Source organism: Curcuma longa, chromosome 11, assembly GCF_044706935.1.
Source record: "Curcuma longa cultivar G26 ecotype Majalengka, Jawa Barat chromosome 11, ITB_CL_G26_1.1, whole genome shotgun sequence".
Classification (NCBI taxonomy): Eukaryota; Viridiplantae; Streptophyta; class Magnoliopsida; order Zingiberales; family Zingiberaceae; genus Curcuma; species Curcuma longa.
Window position 1 is genome coordinate 10,917,004 of NC_133871.1, and position 23,684 is coordinate 10,940,687.

Here is a 23,684-nt window from a genome sequence, read left to right on the forward strand (position 1 = left end):
AGCTTGGAGTGTGTCTTTCGTGATAAAGAGGTTGTATATATATTTTTTACGTATATATTTGATTATTGTTCAAAAATATAAATATTTACTCTTTCTAAATATTTATAGGGTGAACGCATACATGGAACAATAAAACGTCCGATCATGGAGAAAGTGAAACCCATTCTATTAGAAGGTCATGTATTTGCCATAAAAAATATCATTGTTGCAGAGAATCGAATGAAGTATAAGACAACAACAAACAAATACAAGATCAATTTTATTGCAAAAACTCATGTATGCGAAATTTTTGATGATACATTTCCATCGATGATGTATGAATTCAAGTCTTTTAGTGAACTGAAGGAGACAGATTCTGTTAATGAGAACATACTTTTTGGTAAGTTAATTTATTTTTTTATTTCATGATTAATTGATCGAACATTTTATCTTATAGCTTAAATTTTTTTTTGAGATGTCATTGACAAAATGGTTGCACGAGAATCGCCTCAAAGTAAAGAATTTGGTGGCCGCCTTACAAAACTTCTTGATTTTATCTTAGAAGATTCGGAGTAAGTATTGTTTTATTATTCTTTTAATTTATGGAAAGACTTTGTCAATGACATTATGACATATTACATCTAATATTTTAATATTTTTTAATAATCAATTATTTTACTATTTTCAGGAACAATAAGATATCATATACTTTGTGAGGAGACTTTGTCAATGACATCATGACATACTTGGAAAAAATAGGTGAAGAACCGTTGTTATCGTTCTACAAATGTGTCGAGCAAAAAAAAAAAATTAATTAGTTGTTATCATTGTTATTTATATTTTAATTATTTATTCAAACGCTCATACTTACTAATTTTAATTATTAATTATATAAAAAAAATATCCCGTGCATTGCACGGGTGAAATACTAGAAAATTGAATACAATGGGTTTGCTTTCATGACTTCGGCCCATTTAAAATCCAATTCGCTTCGGCCTCTCATCTCAACCCTAATTTCACTCTATAAAATCCCTCCTCTGACGGTCGCGGTACATTTCGCAAGACTGGAGTTGCGGCGGCGATCTGCGAGAGTCCTTTCGGATCGTAGCTGGAGGCGAGGCCGACAAGAAGTTGAAGATGGTGAAGTTTCTGAAGCCCAACAAGGCCGTCATCATCCTCCAGGGCCGCTTCGCCGGTCGGAAGGCGGTGATCGTTCGGGCCTTCGACGACGGCACGCGGGAGCGCCCTTACGGCCACTGCCTAGTGGCCGGCATCGCCAAATACCCTAAGAAGGTCATTCGCAAGGACTCGGCGAAGAAGACGGCCAAGAAGTCGCGGGTGAAGCCCTTCCTGAAGCTGGTCAACTACAACCACATCATGCCCACCCGCTACACCCTCGACGTGGACCTGAAGGACACCGTCACCCTCGATGCGCTCCAGTCCCGGGACAAGAAGGTTTCTGCTTCCAAGGAGACGAAGGCCCGCTTCGAGGAGCGATTCAAGACCGGAAAGAACAGGTGGTTTTTCACCAAGCTCAGGTTTTAATCTAATGATGCGCCTACTTTAATTGCTTCATAGATCGACATTTAATTTCGTTGTCGCTTAGACTGTTTTTGACTATCGTTCAACTTTAATTTGCTTGCGATTGCATCTCTATTTCTTTCTTCATTCTACCTGGAAACCATGTCTGCAAATTCACAATCCTAAATTTATGTTTGATGCAATTGATATGGTTCGTTGTTTTGGATCTCATGGCCTTCCTACCGATCTTTGTGATAGGAAGTTTTCAAAATGTGTTGCATCAAGTAGATCAGGATTGATTTCAAACCTAGTCATAGCAAATTGAGGAGTAGCACTCCGATCTCTATCTTGAATATTTGTACACACTTGATTCTGAATTCGTTGTTTTGGATCTAGCAAACCTACTCCCATCATGTAGATCTGGTTCGTTGTTTTGGATCTCATGGCCTTCCTACCAATCTGTTCTTCACCTCTCGTGAAGCCCAAAATACCCCCAGCTTTTTTCATCCTTTACCGTCCTTACCATTCAGCGCCCACGCGTCGCTCATCTATCTGTTTACCATCGATTTTGACGGCCTTGATTTAATTCGCTCGTTGCTCGCTTTATTACTACGCCAACGACGCGAGTTCGGAGTCCAAAAATAGTCAGCGGACGGGATTAGCACGTGAGTTGGGGTCGTACATCACGTGGTAGACTCAGGCGAAGAGCACGTGTGAGGCGTGGGATTTCATTATCCTTATTTATATATTATGTTTATTTCATATATTATCAAAATATCCTATTATCGTATATAATTGGATCGGATTTTTATATCCTATCCAAATATTTTATCATCACATATGATTATATTTTTTTAAAATTTAAATTATTTCGATGAAAATATAGATATTTATCAATTTTTTTTAAAAAATAATAAAAACAATTTAAAGATAAACATTAATAAACTAAATTTGAAGAATGAAATAAATGAAAAAATCTATAAAATTCAAATCGAGGACGGTGTTAATAGATTTTTGATTTAGAAAACAAATATTTTAATATATATATGTATATATATATTAATTTAATTAGGTATTCGATCGAGTATGAGTAGGAAATTATTTTCAATTCGAATTAAAAATTTTTTATATTCAATTAATCAATTACTTTTCTCCATTGAGTCGAAAATTATCATTCCTAATGACGATGGGCATATTCGTCTTTTTTGGTTTGGTAATTTGGGCTCTTGTAGTGAATGTTACCGTGGAGGCCCAAAAAGGCCCAAGAGGCAAAATCCACAAATTAGGGTTGGAACGTGGAACATATCCGGATCTCGAGCCCTATATTAGGGCTAGGTTAAACATGAAACTTGCGAAGCGAGCTCCTGCGGTTTCTAAAGGGAGCGGCGGCCGCGGCAGTGGCGGTGTTCTCATTTCTTCTATTTTCTCTAATCTTTTCTGATAGATCAGTTTTCCTAGTGGAGTAGGAGGCCGTGATGGAGAAATTTGCACTTGTGTAGACGCTCTCCGCGCATGATCTGTCATTATCAATCGCTACGTTCTTGCTGAGCCTTCCCTCTCTTTTCTATCTGTGTTTTTGCGATCTGCTTTTGCTTTGTTTTCCTTGAACTGAGATTTGACTGCTAAATCGGGAAGATATCGATCTCTATGATTCGCACATGTTTTCTGGTGATTCACCGTTCTTGCTAGGTTTTGCTCTTGTTGATTCCTGAATCTGTGCATCGACAGAGAATTAGCGAGGGAGAAGACCTTCATTAATCCCAGATAAGCGATGTCTCTGCTGCTTATCTGATTCATACGAGGTCGACATCGATCCATGGCAGTTTCGCTGATAGCATCTTCTATTTTACTCTCATGAAGATGTTTCATTAGTAGCTCGCCAAACACACTAGAAGGTTTGATCTTTCTTCTTCTTCCCGATCGTCATCGTACGATTTTTCGGATTCATTTCGCCAATCTCTGATTCAAAATGCCACATTTCAGTAGTTCAAGCACAGATCGAAGGCTTCGAGGCGCGTTCACAACGCTTGAAAATGCCTAGGGAGCTCAAAAACTGTGCGAAATAACGCTTGTCTGCTTGTCTTTCAGTATCCGGCTTCCATTTTTCTTATTGGGGCTCGACGAAAGGAGAGCAAAAATATTGTTCATAAGAGAAATTTCTGTGATTTCTGAAGCTTTATATCGTTTGGTCTGAAGCAGTTGCCAATTCCGGCGATTTTAACGGCGATTTTGAGGTGAAGGAGAGAGCTTATCGACCTTATCGCTTGGTTGGCAGAGCAGAGAGGCCGCAGAGACAATGAAGCCAACGGTGGTGCTCTATCCCGTCACCGCCATGGGGCACGTCGTCTCGATGGTCGAGCTCGCCAAGCTCTTCCTCCTCCATGACTTCGCCGTCACCGTCGTCATCATGCACTCCTCCGTTTACCACCCCGCCTTCGATTCCTTCCTCGGCCGTGTCTCCGCCGCCTACCCTTCCATGTCTTTCCACCGCCTACCGCCGCCTCTCGCCGCCGAACCTCCCGCCGAGCCCCCCGCCGGCAGCAGCCACTTTGTCACAATCTTGGAGACCGTCCGACTCAACAACCCACAGCTACTCGACTTCCTCGTCGCCCACCGCCGCACTGCCGATGTCCGCGCCGTCGTCCTCGACTTCTTCTGCGTCGCTGCTCTCGACCTCACCGCCGAGGTTCGCCTTCCTACTCACATCTTTTACCCCCCCAGCGCCGCCAGCCTCGCCTTCTTTCTCTACCTCCCTACCATCGAGTCCACCACCGATCTCAGCTTCTGCGAGCTCGGAGACGCGCCGGTCCACATCCCGGGAGTGCCACCGATTGCCGCGTCCGATATGCCCAATGCCTTGATGGATCGCGCCGGAGAATCCTATAAAACGCTGGTTTCATTGTTCCAGCGCATGCTTGAAGCCGACTCGATCTTCATCAACTCGTTCGAAGCCCTAGAATCGGAGGCTGTCAAGGCTCTGCGCGCCGGGGCGTGCGTTCCCAATCGCCCGATGCCGGAAGTGTATTGTGTCGGCCCATTGATCGGCGGCGGCGGCGGCGATGGAAATGAAAGGGCGGAGTGCCTGAAATGGCTGGACGCGCAGCCACGTGGCAGCGTGGTGTTCCTCTGTTTCGGGAGCATGTCCTCCTTCTCGGTGGCGCAGTTGGAGCAGATCGCCGACGGCCTAGAAAGGAGCGGGCAGCGGTTTCTTTGGGTGGTACGGCGCCCAATGACTCGCCGAGCCATGAACTGGAAGCTTTCTTGCCGGAAGGCTTCTTGGAGCGGACGAAGCAGAGGGGGATGGTGGTGGAGTCTTGGGCGCCGCAGGTGGAGGTGCTGAACCACGAGGCGGTGGCCGCGTTCGTGACGCACTGCGGGTGGAACTCGACGCTGGAGGCGATCGCCGCCGGGGTGGCGATGGTAGCGTGGCCGCTGTTCGCGGAGCAGCGGCTGAACAAGGTGCTCCTGGTGGAGCGGATGGGGCTGGCGGTGGCGATGGAGGGTTACGAGAAGGGAATGGTGGCGGCTGAGGAGGTGGAGGCGAAGGTGAGGTGGGTGATGGAATCGGAAGGAGGAAGGGAGTTGAGGGAGCGGGCGGCGGCAATGAAGGCGACGGCGGTGGCGGCGACGGAGGAAGGAGGTTCGTCGCGACGGGCTTTGCTGGAAATAGTCAAATCGTTAAGGAATTCCAAGCCACAAGTGTCCTAATTCTGTTGCAATTTATGTTTTTACGGATTCGCCCTTGAGATTCAATAAATATAATTTTAGGGTTTAAGTTTCAATAGTAAAAAAATTTAGTTAACAATAAGAAATTAATACAAAATTTATTTGAATAAAAATAAAAATATAATAGAGGATTATGCCCGAGTTTCATAGGCTTATTTGAAGTGCGATCAAGCAGCTGTTTGATTGAAAAGATGCTTCCGGATCTGCATCAGAGATATAGGAAGATGTTCTCTTGTTAAGCTGAAGGCAAATCAAATCCAATTATAATGAAATTACATGAAGAATGCTTAATGAAATTATCTAATCCAGGAAACAAATCTGGTAGGGCATGTACAGGTCAAATCTAAACATTTACCATGCTTTCATCTAAACATGTACAGTTCATCTCTCTCTTTAGTTTTACTGCAGACTAGGAAATGAGTGAGCTTGATCATCAATTAATTTGGGCCAAATATATTCACTAGATTTAATCATTTGGGTCTAAGAATGTGTCGATGTAATCTGTTTCTCGACACAATTTGTTTCTAAGAAAATGAGAGGATAAAGTGAAAATTGTGAGTACCTCGGGGAGTTTCTTCCGGAAGACAACGTTGAGTCTTGCATCTAGTGTGTTCTCACAGACAATTTTACCATCTGCAGATGCCAAGACAACACCTCCAGAGCTGAAGCACAGAAAATATTTCTTTAGCCAGGAAATTTTTCCTACATTATTTTATTTATCCTCCATCATCTCTAAGACAAAATACGCTTAGCTTGACTATAATAGGACATTGTCGAGGTTTGAAAGTGACAAACTCATATTGCAAGTTGAGTTGTATTAATTTGAAATTAAGGTTATTTTTGAGGTATAGTTGAGTTAGTTACGATTAGATAAACTTATTGAAATGGATAAGAGTCAATTTTCGATAAAGTCGAGATATTGTTCTCTCTCATTGTCTTCTGTTGTAGTCAACTGTAACTTTTGATTTACATCTTCACAACTAATTATGAGATTGATTTGAGATTGATTTTGTGAGTTCGTTAAAATAATAGATTTCATTTTTCACTGAAGTATTTGAAATTAGATCATAAATTGCTTTGTAACTCTGTATGTGCTTTCAAACTTATCACCTACAGTAGCTTGTCATTGCATTTCGAGCGATTTTGGATTTTTTTTACATGAGTTAATTAACTTTAAAGCGTTAACGATCTAAAATTCACAGCGTCTAAGATAATGAATAAGGTATGGTCTCTTGTGATTATTATTTGAGATGAAGAGCGTCCAGAAAGAAAGGAAGGAAAGAAAAAAAAAGATAAACTTTATTTTTATATATTTATGGATCATTATAATTTTTTAGGTTTTGATTTGTGTTCCGACTCCTCGCCGACGATAGCCACAACACTAGGCAAGAGGAGGCCGCGTCAACTTGTACTGCCACGTCGAGGAGAGGGATCCTGAGGAGACAACAACTGAACGCACGGGTCAGTGGGACGCCGGAGAGTCCCGGCGTGGCCACTCCGACGCTCAAGTCAGGCAACGAGCAAAGAAGTTTGTATTCAGAAGAATTCCGAGAGTTCATTATCATACCTGTACCGTTTATATAGAGATGGAGGGGCGTTATTTTAGGATCTCAGAGCCGATGATTGGCTATCAATCCCCTATTGACGTGGTAAGGATAATCTTCGGGGGTTTTTGGTCGTCCGATAGCTCGGAGTTGTAACTCCTCATCTGACGGCTTTGCCCGCACGAGGTATTTTCTTTGGATGATTGGGATTAGGCTAGGCCAAGTAAGGGACTTGGTCTACTTTCTCCTTCTCGCGGATGGGCAGCCACTTTTGGTGGGGAGGTTGATGTGGTGCTCTGCTGTTATACCTTTTGCGGACGGAGGTCGGGAGTGGCCGATTCAGGGAGATGCTCTTAGGGCGTATAGGTACGAGTGGCCTTGCTTTAGTTGGGAGGTCTCTGTAGAGCTGTCCGGCGACCCTTGCTGGGCTCATGCCCGGAGGTGGGCATGTGATGCCGGTACCGTGTCCGGAGGTAAGCTTGCGATGCTTGTATCTAGTTTTGAGGTAGGCGTCCGATGCCTGTACCGTGCTTGGAAGCAGGCATGTGGTGTTAGGACTTCGCCCTGGGGTAGGCTTGTGATGCCGATGCGGTAGCATGAGATAGACCCGCGATGCTGATACTTTGTCCGAGGGTAGACATGCGATGCTGGTGCTTCGTCGGGAAGGAGGTAGGTGACATTGATACCGGGTTCAGAGGTTGGCATGTGATGCCGGTGCCTTGCCCGGAGGTAGGCGTGTGATGCCGGTGCCCTATCTGGAGATAGGCAGGCGGTGTCATTACCTTGTCTGGAGGTAGGTCTGGGGTTAGGCAGGTGATGCTGATACCGGGTCCAAAGGTAGGCAAGCAGTGCCAGTACCTTGTCCGGAGGTAGGCGGGTGGTGCCGATACCAAGTCCGGAGGTAGGCAAGCAGTGCCAGTACCTTGTCCGGAGGTAGGTGGGTGATGCCGATACCAAGTCCAGAGGTAGGCGAGCAGTGCCAGTACCTTGTCCGGAAGTAGGCGGGTGATGCTGATACCAAGTTCGGAGGTAGGCAAGCGGTACCAGTACCTTATGCTGGGGTTGGTTATGAGATGGTGTGTTATTGTCGCGGAATGCTTCTTGGTGGGTAGGGAGCTTCTAAGCTTCTTGGGGTCTACTTCCGTGTACCTTGTTCCCTTGCTGGGGTTTACATTCTGCTTAATTATCCTTTGGTTATAGGATGACCTCCCGTGCTGATGGGAAGGGGGGTCCGGGTCTCTCGCGTGAGGTCGGTGTCTTTTGCGTTATGGAAGGTCGGTCTTCCCTACCCTTCTCTTAGTCTCCAGGAAATACCTTTCCGGGCTCCTACCCCTTCTCTATCCGTATCCCTCCCTTGGTGAGGGATACTCGTCCCGGATCAATTTGGAATGTAAAGAAGGAAAAAAAATTAAAAATATTTTATTTTATTTTTATTTTTAAATATTAATTTCTAAATTAATTTATCTGTTTAGATATTTCTTTTTTATGTCGTCGCTCCTTACATAACATGTGTTGTCACCGTCCAATATTCAATTATTCACATTTCATTATATATTAATATCGACGTTGATTTCATCGTAAATATTTTGAAGGATAAAATTTAAGAAGACATAAATATGTAGTCTTAATCTTCTTCTCTTCCTCTCCTAACATAACCTTATGTTAGGACTTTATAAAAAAAAATATTTATCTACTATTATCAATTGCAATTATTAAAATTTGTAACAGTGAAATTTAATAAAAGTACAAAAAATATTTTTTAGTTAATAGAATTTTATAATTTTTCATTGATCAATATCTTTTTTAAAAAATAAAAATATTTTTTTATTTTATGTATTTAATATTTTTTCTTTTCATTGTCAAATAAGATAATATTAATATTTCATTCTTTATATATATATATATATATATATCTATTTCTTTTTTTTCCCGTACCGTATGTCATCAAATCCAAACGTAACGTTAGAGCGACCCGGTCCGCACACAGATTAGACCCGAGTCGATATCCACGTCGGTGCTACATGGCTTAGCCTCCTCGATGGCGAGCTGCACCAATCTCCGATCCAGGGAAAGCTCGGCCACCCATTTTCTATCGTTGCGGATATCCGGTGGTGCTGCCAACGCCGCGCGCCCGGAGGCGGAGGACCTCCTAAAGTCAAGATGCTGACCGCGATGGACTCCTCCCTAGCTATCCGCTTGCGCCACTGCGCTTGTGGCGGTGCCTGTCCTCAGCCGCCGCCGCCTGCGCCACCGCCTCTGGCGATTCTGTCGCTTGTCGTCGGGGCATTCCCAAGGTTCCCGTCCCGAGGCAAGCGGAGAGTTTCCGGAGGAGGATTCGGGTGAACTCTTGCCCCCTCCTTTCCTTTTTTTTTTTTTGTTAGTGGCGTCTTTGATGCTTAATCCCTTTTCTCGGAAATGCTCACTAGGATCTTTATTGATAGCTGCTTTCAATCTCGCCGGGGGCTTCCTCTTTCTTCCAGAGTTCGTTCTTCGCAAGGCGATGCAGGTTCACTGTCGGATTCACCGAGAAGTAACTCGAAGCCACGTTACCATCCTTCTGAGGAAATCGAAGAGCTGGATCCTCCTGCTATTGGAGAAGAGAGGTGTCTCACTGTGGCAGAGACTGCTAGGACCATAATAGAGGTAACAACTACAGAAATTACTGAATGAGCAAGATAGTTGGCAATAATGCCTGTAATGTCAGGACCGAATCGCAGCTGTAATTTTTTACTTGATTAGCGAATTAAACCTGTAGAATAATATAGTGCGAGCTTTGTGAACTCTGCCAGTATAAAGCAAATCGTTCTGGGATGGTAAAATAGCATTGATCCTGGATCTGTGTTGTTCACTAAACAATGTAGTACAATAAGCAACAGAAATTAATAATGCATCCAAAATGCTAATTAGCCAAAGAGTACACACATGAGTCAGCAGATAAACTCACATATAAAGACAATATCAAATTTACTTAGAAAATCCCTTGCAAGAGTAAGGATGAAAACCACAACAGAGAAATCCACTAAACAGTAATATAAGGAGTTTACAACTATTCTATATTGAATCTTGCCAAATTAATCGATCCAAGCATATCACAACATAATGCAACAAAAAAAAGGCAATGGTATAACATAAATCATGCCTAAGTTATCTCTGATGTTAAAAATGATATGCCCTGTGCAGGGATGTTCTCCACATCGATAGCACCTCAAATCATGATGAAGGCCTGATTTGTCACTTAATTTAGCTGTTGAAAACTCTCCAAGATGTATGTTCACATTCTTTGATGAGTCTTCTCCTTCTCTATAGAATTTTAGAGAAATTTGCTCACAAAGCCAACAATATTGTTTATACCTGGCCTGCTAGACACCATAAACCATATATAGTGACTCCACTGTTCATGAACAATTGAATTTCCTTTTTCTTTCTCCAGAAGTTGACTAAAATCATTATCTACCTTAGACACCATAAAGCATATCTAGTAACAAATAACTGACAATGCATGATATAATGTTATAGGCACCACTTGGCTGATCTCATTTTCTACCTTCTTTTACCTCTTAACTTCTGCTTTATGAGCTTGCAATTCCCCTTAAAGTTTCCAAGTTTTTAACAACAAGATGTTTCTTTTTTCTATACTCTTTGTGGCTTGCCACCCAACTTATATTTACCCTAAGGTTTCTTGCTTTGTTCTTTTGCCCTTATCTTCTTTGACAAATGCATCATGTTTTTATGCATCCCTGAAAATAATACTATCTTGTTGGTTACATGTTATAGAGGTATAGATAGTCACTCATTCATTAAAATTCATGCCTTGTTGCTTGTCTTGGTTCCAGATCTAATTTCAATAATACATTCAGAAAGGAGTACTAAAATTCCATTTTTAAGATTAGGCCTCATAGATATCTAGATATCTGAAGGGCCATAATCACATATGTTCATCTCATTGTAGACATTATGATCTCCATATTAAATGAGCACCCAAAACTTATACTAAAATTAAGGCTGAAGCCAATCTAAGTGTTGTACAATCTTATGCCATATTAAATGCAGAGTCAAAACTTATACTAAAATTCAATTCCTATTCTCAAGTGAAATTTCTTCCCAACTATTGAAAGATGAAGGCGATGCTCTGTGTTGTACAGTCTTATTTTTCTTTGATAATGTCATAAAAAGCCAAATAAGTCATGTTTGCAATTTAGAATTTAAGCATCTTTTTTCGTTGCAATTTGACATGTATATGCCATGTCTAGGTGAACAGCAAAGCAACTATTATCTTTTCAGGATTCACTGATGATGTAGTGGAGCAAAATATTGTTTTGCCTTATTTACCATACTTAACTGATGAACATGGAGGTACACTGAAATACTTGTTTAACTGTTGTGATATCTATTACACTGGGAAAAAAACACTTTTCCCCCTGTTTTATCTGCTCACTTATGTTTTTCATGATACACTTTGGGCAGATATTTATTTTGAGGTGGGCAGTGAGAAACAAATTCTGCAAACTCTGATCGCAGATGATAAATTAGTGGTATTATACTATGAATTCCTAATGAATACATTGCCTTTTCTATTTGTTCTAGACTTCACAAGCAAGTTAATTGTAGTGCAGCAAGTTATAATTGGTTTGGACAATGTGGAAATGCTACCAGAGTTGGACCTATTAGAGCCAGCTGATCTTGATTTTGGAGTTGAAGAAAGTTCTAGTGATGAAAGTGCCAGTGATGAAGAATATGAAGAGGTTTGGGGACGATGATTCTGTGATATGAGTTTTATTGTTTTTTGTGACTGCATATTGAAGATGTCATTGTTAGTATTTCTTGGGCAGAATGTTGTGGTCATTCATGAAGATGAAATAGATGAGATTCTCTCTGATGATATAAGTGATTGGACAAATTTGGAAACAATGCGATCTTGTCACCCTATGTATTTTGCTAAGAAAATGGAGGAGGTACATAAAATGCTTATTTGTTTATTTTACATGAAAGCTTTATATTTTCATGTGCAGTTTTTAGCCACACAAGTTTCATTCTTCTTCTTCTTCTCAGTCTATATTAAGTGATAATTTGGACTGGATGGATCAACCTCCTGCTAGCATTGTCATTCGAGGTCATTTGAGACCTGCTTTTGTCGAGGAGAACACAAATATCAAGAAGATTCCATATAGTGGTATAGAATATATATGCTTCTTCCAACTTTGGGAAAAAATGATATAGAATCTTATACTATAAAATATATGTTTTCTGGTAACTTTGCTCCATTAATGACCAAGTAGCATGTTGTCATGCAGGAGAATCAGATAATGACAGAAGTTCGAGTAATGGAGCTGCTTTTTATAAATTGGAGATGATTAATATTCAAATAGTTTCTGCATATGGAAGCCAGGCATGTTTTCCTTGACACAAATCCAGACTGTAGTAGCACTGCAGCACTTTTCCTTAACAGAAATCTGACCTAATAGCATTGTAGCACTTTTCCTTGTCAAAATCTGACCATTGTAGCATTTAACACACCAAAATGCATCTTTGCAGTTTCCCAATCTCAGTTTGCATCCTGGAAACAATCAGATAGTTGCACACTTTTTCAAATGTTAGCCAAATTTCATCTCAAAAAGCATGTCTATCTCTAAAAGGTTTATATAAATTTATATGGCAGATTCTGTCTAGAGGGTTATTATTGCATGTGTCCATTATGTAAATCACAATCAATTTGGAAATAAGATAATCACAACTAATAATTTGTGAATAGTTTTTGTGCCCATTTTAGTTGTTTAAATCTACTGCAGAGATTTCTCTCCATTCCTTTTACTTTAGCATGTTCTATTAAAGATCACTAATCATTGGTGAAAATCTTATGTTCCATTTCTCTCACTTGGATTTCATTGTTTTGGTTCTTGGTTGGCGTTTACACATGGTTCACTTAGTTTTTTTTTTTTTTTTAATTCCAAGTTGTTTCCTTTGTCTAATGTTCAGTAAACATATTCCCGGATGTTTTCTTACAGTTTTCTGTGCAAATTCAAGACTTTCTGGAAGCTCATCCAGATGTTCTTGCACATTCATCTGCAAACATTTTATCTCGTCTAAAAGCTGGTGGTGAGAAGATCTTGCAAGCCCTTAAAAACCTATGCCTGAGGCAAAAGGGTATCACTGTGGAGGTAAAGTGGTAGCCATCTACAATTTCTTTCATGTTGTTAGATAAGACAAGATACCTTGTTTTGTTTAAGTCATATGTCTAGGTAGAATTGGTTATTTATATAAAGTTATTCATGTTTAAGGATTATAAATACATGGACAATTCTATACAATTACATAATAGGAATGCACTATTCTCTCTTTCCCCCAAATTTTGCAAGGTATCAGAGCCACCGTTTTATGATTTACAAATAAGTATTCCTCTAAGGAGGAGGCCTTATGTTTGTATCCTCTCGTCTTTCTTCTCGTGCATCAAGCACCCCCTTCTAGTTTAGTAGCATAGTAGAGATTTTAGGAAAAGAGGGGGGATATTAGGATTTTGTTGTGAAAAAGGATGGTCATCTCCTCTTTAAATAGATGATCCGATAAGAGCAAGCCGAAGAAAAGATTTGACTTGGTAAAACGTCAATCAGGTTCGTCCAATAGGAAGAGCTTGGTCAATTTAAATTTTATGTAAATTTATTTATTAAATAAATAATAAAATAAATTGAAAGCTTAGACCTCTTTTATATACTATGTGGTTAACAAGTTGCTTTTTAAAGCTTAAACCTTCGCTTAATATGATACTTTATGTTGAAATATGACATTATGATGCGCGATATTTTGAACTACACTTTTAGATCTACATTCACTAAAACATACAACATTGAAAATGTGATGTTATGGTGCACAATAATGGGTCATTGTATGCACCTTGATTTTTTAATGTAATGGTTGTTATACCTCATTACGTGAGTAAATTGCATTTTTCTTGTAGAGATTCAGCATTATATTGTTTCCATGTATTGATTCCTTGTCATTAGTCAAGTTCCTAAATATTATAGTTTAATCCTATCTTGATTTTTGAGATCCTATATTTTTGTGCTTCAGGAGGCTGTTGCAATTGGAGTTGATAGTCTTGGTTTTGACTTGAGAATTTGCTCAGGAAGGCAAGTTCAAACCTTGAGGTTTTCATTCGACACACAAGTAAGCTTTTGCTCGACTTAGTAGTAAGTTTCAATTTTTTTGTTCTTTCTTGGATATTTCTGTTACCAAAACTTTGTGAAGATGGATTTCATTACCAGATCTAGTAAGAAAAAGTAAATCTAGTAAGAATCTAAAAATCAACAAAACTATTGACGACTTAGGTTTGATTTGATACTAATAAAAATGTCACACCTTTAGGCGGGGCTTGACCTTTACTCTTTTTAGGAAGGGCCCTTCCCTATCACTCGACTAGATTAAGTATATAATAGGGGAGTCTAGGACAAGAGCATCTAGGACAACTCAAGTTTCAAAATCTTGTTCCAAGCCAAAGTTTCAGTGGTTGGCTTAAACGAGTTGGTACATGTTTGAGTGCCAACATGTGTTAATGGCATTGGGAGTGGAGAAAGGAAGAAGATGAAAAAAAAGAAAGGAAAGGACATCTATGTTCCTAGAGGAACTATTCCGTGGTGTCTTCCTTTAGTTGACAGGCCAAAGCGAGACAATTTTGGTACCATGCCGAAGTACCAACAATGGTGTCAATGGTGAATCAGGGGTGCAGGGAGGAAGGAGGAGGAGGAGGTAGTTATGTTCTTGGAGCAAGTATGCTATGGATTCTTTCTTTAGTTAATGGAAATTGTTCTAGCTTTCAGCCCCTGTAGAACTATTTGTGGAAATTCTTTCTTATTCAATCCTCGCAGAGTTGTTCTTGAGCTAAGTAAAATCCTTTGTGGAGTTATCTTGCATGGTCCTTACCTCACTTTCACGAGTCATTACACTCACATAGTTGTACCAAGTCATCGTGGAGCTTGAAGAAGCCACTTCTCTTGATGAAGATGTTTTCAGATCGTGCAGAGTTGTTCTTAGCTGTCACAGAGGAGAAATTGTTCAAAGTCCTCTCTTGCAGAAGTTGTTCATGGAATGTTCGCATGTTGTGGAAGAAAACTCTTGTTTCACCTATCTCATCCAACTCTACTTGCAAATCGACAAGCTGGATGAGATGTTTCACTTGTGTGGACATATTTCAAACCATAGGACAACCACGTCTCATTAGATGTTATAAATCCCTTTATATGCTCTTGAAACCTCATGTGGCAAATCTACATCCAGCCAGAAATATTTTCAATGGCATGGTTTAGCTGACAAGTTTCGCAATTGTCTCTCTATGTACAATTTTATTGCATGAACTATATTCATCCATGGATGTCATAAGCAACATATAAAGAACAAACCAATTAGTAGAGAATGGCAAAGGTGATATTGTTTGAAAAAGCAATGAAAAATATTAGAAGACAACGCACACATAATATTATGTCTATGACTTGTCGGACTAACAAATTCAACACATAAATAGGGTGCGAAAGTGTCTAGCTGATGAAGGAATTCTTACTGTAGGGAACGATAACATTAACCATGTCAACCATGAATAACTAGATGGTGAAAGAAATATGAAGGGAAATAAGTAGAACAAACATAACAAAAAAAAAAAATACAACCTGCTTTGGTATATTCAAATAGTCAGTTTAAAAGACAACGACATAAAACAACATTTTGGCTGTGTGTGTAACTTTTTCAGGTTTTGCCCTGTTGAGCATGCTTTTGTTGGAAATAAAAAGGAAAGAAGCAATATATTACTTAGTGCTTCCAGCCTTCTCTAATGCAATGAGAAGTGATGTCTCATGAGCAACAAATAATGGCTGTCCTTGAATAAATTCCATGTGATAGGCAAAACATTGTTGGCTGGTGGATCCCTATACCATAATCTTTCAAAGAATATGAAATCAGATTGCAGTTGAAATACGAAAAACTGAAACACTCCCGGTCTTGAACTTCTTGTATCCCACTAGTTTGAATCTGCTCTCTGTAAGAATAGGCTTCCTTGAAGGACTTGACAATGATGTCAAAATGCACATGGACGATTCTTCAATCAATCTTCTTAAAAGGAATATGAAGATAATGGTAAACAACTGTTTTATTTAGCATGGTGAATTTTACTCGTATTATCTGTCAAGCTGTCACTTTCTCACTTGTCATAGTGGCTTCAGTCTAACTCAAAGATATACAACCTTAACACTATTCTATTTCACATAGTCTGCATATGGAATATAATGGCTCGATCACTTTTGGAAGGCCATGAAAGATTATGCCATGTTGCCATCACAATGATTATACACCTTTTCTCTTCAATGTTGGTTTTTTCAAGAGAAATTTTCTTTCTTTGTGTATCCTTGATTTGGGATAATTATTTCTCTGCTTTTTTGCCAACTGAGAATGACAAAGCTGACTTGTTGGTGCGAGCATTTTCCAAACGGGTTAACAATATGAAATCTTTTATATGTCCACTTATTTAACCAACTCTGAGATTTTTTAACACACATTGGGAATTATTGATAAACAGTAGAGGATCCATTATCTTGACTTTCTATACTACTATCAAGCTCCATTTTCATTTTAACTACAGCAAATACAAAATCTAATTTTTATGGTTCTCAGTTGACAAGATCACATTTTATATGTAACACCTTGGTGTTTACTGCAAAACTTAAATCTCTTCTTGTTTTATACTTTCAGGCAACATCAGAGTTTAGCGCAGAAAAGCAGCTAAATGATCTTCTTTTTCCCCGACAGCAGCAGAAACAGCAGAGCTGGCAGCAAGCTCATCAGGATTAGACAGCTGACAAGTTTAAATATAGAATATCTAGCCGATTCATCTTCATATCTTGAGGTGGGATCGTTAGATCTTTCATCCCCACCATCTGGTCATTTACTGCATATAACTTGTCTCTCAATTCCTAGCTCTTGATCAGGCGAAGCACACTGTAGCTTGGAAATATATTTATTGATCTGGTAAGGCTTCACTTATATTATTTATCATCAACAATTTTTAAGCAATATTATGGTCAAATTGTGAGGCATAGGAGGTTGATTACTTTTATAGTGCTCCCATTGGTTGTTTTCGCTTGATAACTTTTTGCTACCATAGCCACCTTTTTCGGACAAAAAATATGATTCCACACTAATATGCTCACATTAATATGAAAACATTTTGTTTAGGAAATGGCTCCATGTGTCTGATGTTTTAGTCAGAAGAAGAGATGTCTAACTTATTAGGTGCAATAGTAGGATTAAGCAATCATTTATCTGCTTTAGTAGTGTTTCAACGTAGTAACTGAGATGATATCAGGGAACCCTTGGAAGTGATCTGACTATTGAAACTGCTGCAATCTGGTTATGTTCTTTTTTTAATTAACAAAGATGTTCAGGGAATTTTTAGATTTCCAATGAGATATTTCCTGGAATCATTAAATTAAGCAACAAAATATAACTCGTCCACCTCATTACATAATGGGCATAAGCAAGATCTAACATTAGCAAAATGGCAAATTACAGGTTACATGAAATATTCACAAATACAATTCAAAACTGCAGCTTTCCCATGCCTTCAAATTTCTTATAACTTATATTAACCGGAGTCTGGTCATAGTTACACAGATGACACCCTAACCTTGATTGTAACATCAGCTATCGAAATTAATGACTGTAAAAAAATACCTACAAGTAAATAAACGTTAAGCACAATTGGAATTAAATAAATCTGAGTAATAAATCCGAGTAAGGGTGAATTTAAGCGCATGGTTAAGGCTTTGCATTGGCATAATATAAAGCATTCGAATTTTTGACATTTTGATTATATCATGCTTACATTTTAATGTAAATTGTTGTTGTCAATAACCTAAAACTTACACCGTGGCTGTGACAAATGTGAGTGTTTTTTCATAATTAATTTATGTATGAGCATGTTGACCACAAATTAATTCAAATTATTTATTACAAATGACCTTTTTCATGATCCAAATTATGTCATTTGATAAAAAAAATCATATCCATTTTTTTGTAGTCGTGTGAATTGTTAGTGTTTTGAGTTGAAATATATTTTTAAAAAGATTTTGATAATAATTCTTTTGATGACTCAAGTCATATATTCGAACAAGTAAATTAAATCATAGGTTTGCTTTTTGAATGGAAACATAGTTATAGGCCTGTAGTCCCTAGTCATTCCATGCTGTTTGTCTTAGAAGTTAGAATTTACCTTGTCAAGCATTTGGTCCATCGGATGCGCCAAGTTCATTGAGTTTGCTCCAGGTTATTCATCATCCTACCTCTGAGTTTGTCTTCTTATAAATCTCTAAGCCATCGAGGCAAATGATCTTATGATCACATCAAACCAACATAACCCTATTGAATCAACATGCTCTACAAACTCCATGTTCACATCAACATGCTCTATAAGCTCCATGTTCACTTTGTTAAATTATAGAATGAACCTAATTTAAATTTTTCTGTTAAACAAATCAAAATAATCTAGTCAAACCTAACCATTTAGAAACATGTAGCACCAATAAAACCTTCAACTGAAAAATGGATTCCCAAGTCGTTTTTATCAATTAACTTCAGTTTTGAACCTTTTCTTAGGCTTATGAATACTTGTAAGTCAAATGAAAGGGGACTATCTAGTTGCCAGTTGATTGAAATGAGATTAAAGCTAGTCAAAACATGGCAATTGTCCAAGTGGCCTAAGTGTAAAGAATATTTCTGTGTAGAGTTTAGTCGATTGGGTAGGAAGCATTTTAGCAATCGACTAGTTAAAGAGTCGTTGATCTCCAATGGCTACATTTGGCACTTAAGTCGACTAGAGGTCTATTACAATTAGCTAGAGGTAGAACTTACGAACATTTGTTCTTGCGCTCTAGATGTTGAAGTGCTCAAAGGGATACAAGAGTGTGGAGAAGAGTTGGAAGATTGTAATCATCTAGCTTTTGATAATTTCTCATTTACATAGTTCCTCTTTTGCAAGTCTGCCTGTCGTAACCAATTCAGACATAGTTCTTTATTTCATCTCTTAGGTGAGAGGTGAACTATGCTTGTAGGAAAAATCTTAGTTATAATCAAGTAGGTGAGAAAATTTTATTGATTAGGTTGATATTTCATCCTCATATAATAGAGGCTTATCTTATTATTTCTTGTGAAAGAATGGCTATATTAGAGGTTTCCCAACCATGGAAAATAGTTTGTTAGCTTATGTCTCTATTTTATTTGCGTACGTTGCAATTATATTCACACTCTGATCACACAAGCTTTCTCACTACTAATCTTATATTTATTTGTTTGTATGCGAAGATCGACAATTTACTGCACCATCTATTCACCCCTGATTGAGTCATACACGTTCTTACAAGTATTACTATAATTCAATATACATGCATAAATGCTCTGTGAACGTGAACAAATCAATTAATCGTCGCTGGATTTGACCGATCAAATTGTCTTGATCGAAAGGTCTAAATAATTTCTGCTATTTATAAAAAAAATCATTATATTAAAAAGTTTCATTTATTATAATTTTTCTAACACTAAATAGTCAAAAGTTGAAAAATATATTTTCTGAAAAACAACCACAGCCTGAGCCCAGCCTTGTACTGACACACAGTGTCGGTCTAGCGTCGGTGATCCACTTACAGCTCCACACAATAATGCGATCACATTTTTTTCTCCTTCCTCGTTGCAAAGCGTGGCCCCACCAAGCTGAGCCTGGATCCAGCACGAGCACACCACACACACACTAATTATTTGAGGGTAAACTATTTTTTTTTCTAATTAAACTAAAACTATTAATTAATAATCCACCGGTAGAGTAAAAAGCATGGGCTGGGCCTGGGCCTGGGCCGAAGGAAAAAACGAATAGTGGACGGTGGATGTTGGGCGGAGCGGTCCTCCGTCTTTAAATACCGCATCGGGACATTCTATCCCTTCTCAGCACCAAAACATCCTCCGCTCCGCTTGCTCCAAATCCGTCGCTCTGCTGCTGCTCCTCCTCCTCCTCCCTCTCCACCGCCCAAATACCAATCGCATCGGCAGCGGAAACATAGGCGACAAACAAGTACCACCTACTGCATTCCTTCTTTGGGCTTTTGCTCTTCTTTTACGGTACGATTTTCTTCGTAAAACAAGGGATTCGGAGATGGCAGCGGCTGCTAGGCTGGATCTCGACGGAAACCCCATCGCGCCCATGACCATCTGCATGATCGGAGCCGGTGGGTTCATCGGATCCCATCTCTGCGAGAAGCTGATGGCGGAGACCCCGCACACGGTGCTGGCCGTCGACGTCTACAGTGACAAGATCAAGCACCTCCTCGACCCGCCAGCCTACGCAGAGGGGCAGCAGGCACGACACCCGTGGGATGGCCGGATCCAGTTCCACCGCCTCAACATCAAGCACGATTCCAGGCTCGAGGGACTCATCAAGATGTCCGACCTGGTTCGTCCTAATTACCACTTGCTCGTCCACTGCAATACGATGCCGCTGATGTCGATTTCTGTCTTGTTCCTTGGGTTATTCTGATCCAGTTTTGTCTATGCTTGGTTTGCAGACGATCAACTTGGCGGCGATTTGCACACCAGCGGATTACAACACCCGACCTTTAGACACCATCTACAGCAATTTCATTGATTCTCTCCCCGTAGTAAGTTTTCGGTTTCTTGATTTGATTAACTTTCGACTAAACTGTTGGCCTGACTTCTTGTAGCGTGTTTGTGCAGGTCAGGTACTGCTCAGAGAACAGCAAGCGTCTTATTCATTTCTCCACCTGCGAAGTGTATGGGAAAACAATCGGAAGTTTCCTGCCAATGGATCACCCCCTTAGAAAGGTGCCCATCACATGACTGTCGTTTTTCTTGAATACATGGTTTCCCTTAACAGTTAAATTATATGCAAGCCCAGAAATATGTAACTAGTAGATAACTAGATCACAGCTTGATCACATCTGATCTCTTATTCTTGATAGGGCTCGTAAGGTAAAAGTTTGACATCTTGATTATTTATACTGACTAGCATCCAGAGTAATGTAGATGCTAGTCATGAGTTCGAGCAAAGGAAGTTGGTTCGATTCTTATGGCTACATGGATTTTCTTGTTGATGTGGGTAATGATACCCATGAGTCATGACCCAAGGGTATGTGTGTCCAACGCACGACCCCAATGGATGGATGAGGGCCATGGGGCTCCGGGTGTTTTCCTGCCTAAAGGGCATGTCACCAATCTAGCACCCAGTTGACATCATCGCCAACAACCACTCAAGGAACATCATCAGATAGGGTGAACACAAATCACGGAGAGAGAGGTGTTTTCCACTACCGTGTTCATCTCTATCCACATCTACCTTGATGGTTTACCAAAACTTTTTTCCATCTCAACCCACTTGCTCCGACATTATCAGACTCATCTGTTAGAAGACACATATTTAAAACAAGTTTCTCTGCTAAATTCTCCTCGTTGAGACAGAATGGGTAAGCAGTTGTGTCATATTGTCTGGTCCATCCATACGTGGACATAACCTGCAAGGTGTTGCTGAAGCTCAATGCAAGCAACTTGCATCTAAGTATCATAGCTTTTGCACAAATTTGGTCTCTTGCTGTTCCACCCTCAAAATGCACATACAAGTTTGCTGAATGGTCATATCTTTACATGTTGGCACAATGTGGTAAAGTGACTCAGCTGTCATTCTTAATTTTGAATTGGCACCATGTTATGGGATTTTGTACAATAGATCCACTAAGTGATTATTACTTGGTGTCTTAAGTTTCCTACACACTTTTAATGTACCTAAGACAACAGCCTATTGCATGGCATATTGTCTGTGGGTTTGTTAGGGAATTCCTCGATACTCAAGCCAGTTGAATTGGTGAAACTCACATTAAGAGCATTGATAGGGTTCATTGTTGTACACACTAGACCTAGCAAATCTTTTTTATGTTGTTGCAGCACTATTGTTTACTTTTGTTGATATTGCTTCTCTAATATATTTCTTACAAGATATTTTCTTTCTTTGACTCTGCTAATACGAGTGTATGTGATCAAATAGGAACCAGAATTCTATGTACTCAAAGAAGATGCCTCCCCATGCATTTTTGGTCCTATCGAGAAGCAAAGGTGGTCGTATGCATGTGCAAAGCAACTTATTGAGAGACTAATATATGGTGAAATAAGTTGCAAATTTTCTTTTATTTGTCTAGTGTTATTATTACATTTTGTACTTACATTTAATGTGAATTTCTTGAAGCTGAGGGTGCGGAAAATGGTCTCCAGTTCACTATTGTGAGGCCTTTCAATTGGATTGGACCAAGGATGGACTTTATTCCCGGGATAGATGGTCCTAGTGAGGGTGTTCCTAGGGTTTTGGCATGTTTTAGCAATGTATGTATTAGCCATATATCGAAGTAAATACATATAATTTCCTTCTGACATTGAGACATGACATCATTTTCCATCCCAAACAGAATCTTTTACGTCGTGAGCCGCTGAAACTCGTTGATGGTGGACAGTCCCAACGAACATTTGTGTATATTAAAGATGCGATAGAGGCTGTTCTGCTTATGATTGTGCGCATTTCTCATATTCCTCTATCTTGTATATTTTCAATTAAAGTAGTGTTCTCACATTTTGCTAGAAAATCTTGCTCGAGCTAATAACTTTCTTTTTCAACCTTTATCTTTCCTCTATATTGGCTATCAAATAAGCAGTTCTTACATCTCTGCAGGAAAATCCTGCTCGTGCTAATGGCCATATCTTTAATGTGGGAAATCCTAACAATGAAGTCACTGTAAAGCAACTTGCTGAAATCATGATACAGGTACGTGCTAGCTATGAGTAATGCAAGTGTTCTTTCTTGTGTTCTGATGTCTCGTCTTCAGGTGTATTCAAAGGTGTCTGGGGAACCTCCTGTGGAGGTGCCTACCATCGATGTGAGTTCCAAAGAGTTCTACGGTGAAGGATACGATGACAGTGATAAGCGAATTCCTGACATGACAATTATTAACAAACAACTAGGTAGTTTGCTGAGATTAAAGCCAGTTTTACTTTTCAGATTTGAATTCCCGATACAAATTAATGATGATGTAATTGCAGGCTGGAACCCAAAGACATCCCTGTGGGACTTGCTAGATTCAACACTGACCTATCAACACAGGACGTATGCAGAAGCCATCAGGAGAGCAATGGCAAAGCCAGTTGCATCCAGCTAGATGCCTGGAATCTGGTGGGATTCTCAAACAATCTATTTTTAGTCCTTTTAAGGTCGTATACATGTGATGAGATGCACTATATTCTTTCCATTAGCAGTATTCATCTTTATTTCTAATGACTCAAATGAGGATTTATTAAACAAATTGTGCATACTTAAGGATGAAAGCCCTATCGATCACCAGTCTCTTTCATCTCTAACTCTGCACCAATGAGTTGTTTCTTTGGCGATTAACCAAATCATGCATTTTGTCTTCAACAAATTGTGCATTGCACTTTCCTGTCTATGAAATCACGTAGTTGATCTTCAAAATAATCCTTCCAAATAGATTACCCTGCCTGAAGCATCCAACCACTTTTACTATTGGGCTTTTCATCCCTTTCATTCCCTTGCGCGATTTTCACCCACCACTTAACCAACTCAGTGAAACGAATTTTTACTCGTAGCTTGGATGCTTAATCATTAAACATTTTACTCATTTTTAAATTTATACAAAAATTATAAAAGTATAATCATCATATATTTATATATTTATATATATATAATTAATTTCCTTCAAACATTTATGAATCTAAAACACTTACCCAAAACAACTTTAGTTGTGCCTAGTAACTTTATCTGTGCCTAGTTGATATAACGTCAGCTAAAACTAGATCAAACGATGAGCAACGGATTGACCAAAA

General features: G+C 39.4%; 4 protein-coding genes, 1 long non-coding RNA gene and 1 other non-coding gene across 6 annotated transcripts; all 6 read left to right on the plus strand.

Moving 5' to 3' along the window:
• The first annotated feature begins 1,024 nt into the window (after window positions 1-1,024).
• On the plus strand, window positions 1,025-1,722 carry LOC141840375 (large ribosomal subunit protein eL27x-like). Its single transcript, XM_074728346.1, has one exon. The coding sequence runs from the start codon at window positions 1,117-1,119 to the stop codon at window positions 1,522-1,524; it is 408 nt and encodes a 135-aa protein (XP_074584447.1). The 5' UTR covers window positions 1,025-1,116; the 3' UTR covers window positions 1,525-1,722.
• Window positions 1,723-2,886: 1,164 nt separating this feature from the next.
• LOC141841710 (uncharacterized) lies at window positions 2,887-3,706 on the plus strand. Its single transcript, XR_012602823.1, has 2 exons — window positions 2,887-3,395; window positions 3,484-3,706. It is a non-coding gene; the product is annotated as an uncharacterized LOC141841710 (long non-coding RNA).
• LOC141842495 (small nucleolar RNA snoR83) lies at window positions 3,258-3,389 on the plus strand. Its single transcript, XR_012602932.1, has one exon. It is a non-coding gene; the product is annotated as a small nucleolar RNA snoR83 (small nucleolar RNA).
• A 70-nt stretch (window positions 3,707-3,776) lies between the features above and the next one.
• Window positions 3,777-5,275, plus strand: LOC141841709 (anthocyanidin 5,3-O-glucosyltransferase-like). Its single transcript, XM_074729891.1, is given in 2 exon segments — window positions 3,777-4,721; window positions 4,724-5,275. Coding segments are annotated over 2 exon segments (1,410 nt in total). The 5' UTR covers window positions 3,777-3,796; the 3' UTR covers window positions 5,209-5,275.
• Window positions 5,276-8,826: 3,551 nt separating this feature from the next.
• LOC141839524 (uncharacterized protein At3g49140-like) lies at window positions 8,827-16,844 on the plus strand. The gene is made up of 11 exons (XM_074727280.1): window positions 8,827-9,109; window positions 9,197-9,413; window positions 11,021-11,123; window positions 11,235-11,302; window positions 11,384-11,512; window positions 11,600-11,722; window positions 11,820-11,940; window positions 12,062-12,156; window positions 12,773-12,925; window positions 13,833-13,928; window positions 16,497-16,844. The coding sequence occupies exons 1-11, from the start codon at window positions 8,931-8,933 to the stop codon at window positions 16,593-16,595; spliced, it is 1,383 nt and encodes a 460-aa protein (XP_074583381.1). The 5' UTR covers window positions 8,827-8,930; the 3' UTR covers window positions 16,596-16,844.
• Window positions 16,845-19,761: 2,917 nt separating this feature from the next.
• Window positions 19,762-23,111, plus strand: LOC141838492 (UDP-D-apiose/UDP-D-xylose synthase 2-like). Its single transcript, XM_074725994.1, has 9 exons — window positions 19,762-20,241; window positions 20,354-20,446; window positions 20,523-20,630; window positions 21,844-21,958; window positions 22,042-22,175; window positions 22,259-22,360; window positions 22,519-22,611; window positions 22,673-22,808; window positions 22,887-23,111. Exons 1-9 carry the CDS (start codon window positions 19,945-19,947, stop codon window positions 23,000-23,002), a joined length of 1,194 nt encoding a protein of 397 aa, XP_074582095.1. The 5' UTR covers window positions 19,762-19,944; the 3' UTR covers window positions 23,003-23,111.
• Window positions 23,112-23,684: the final 573 nt, after the last annotated feature.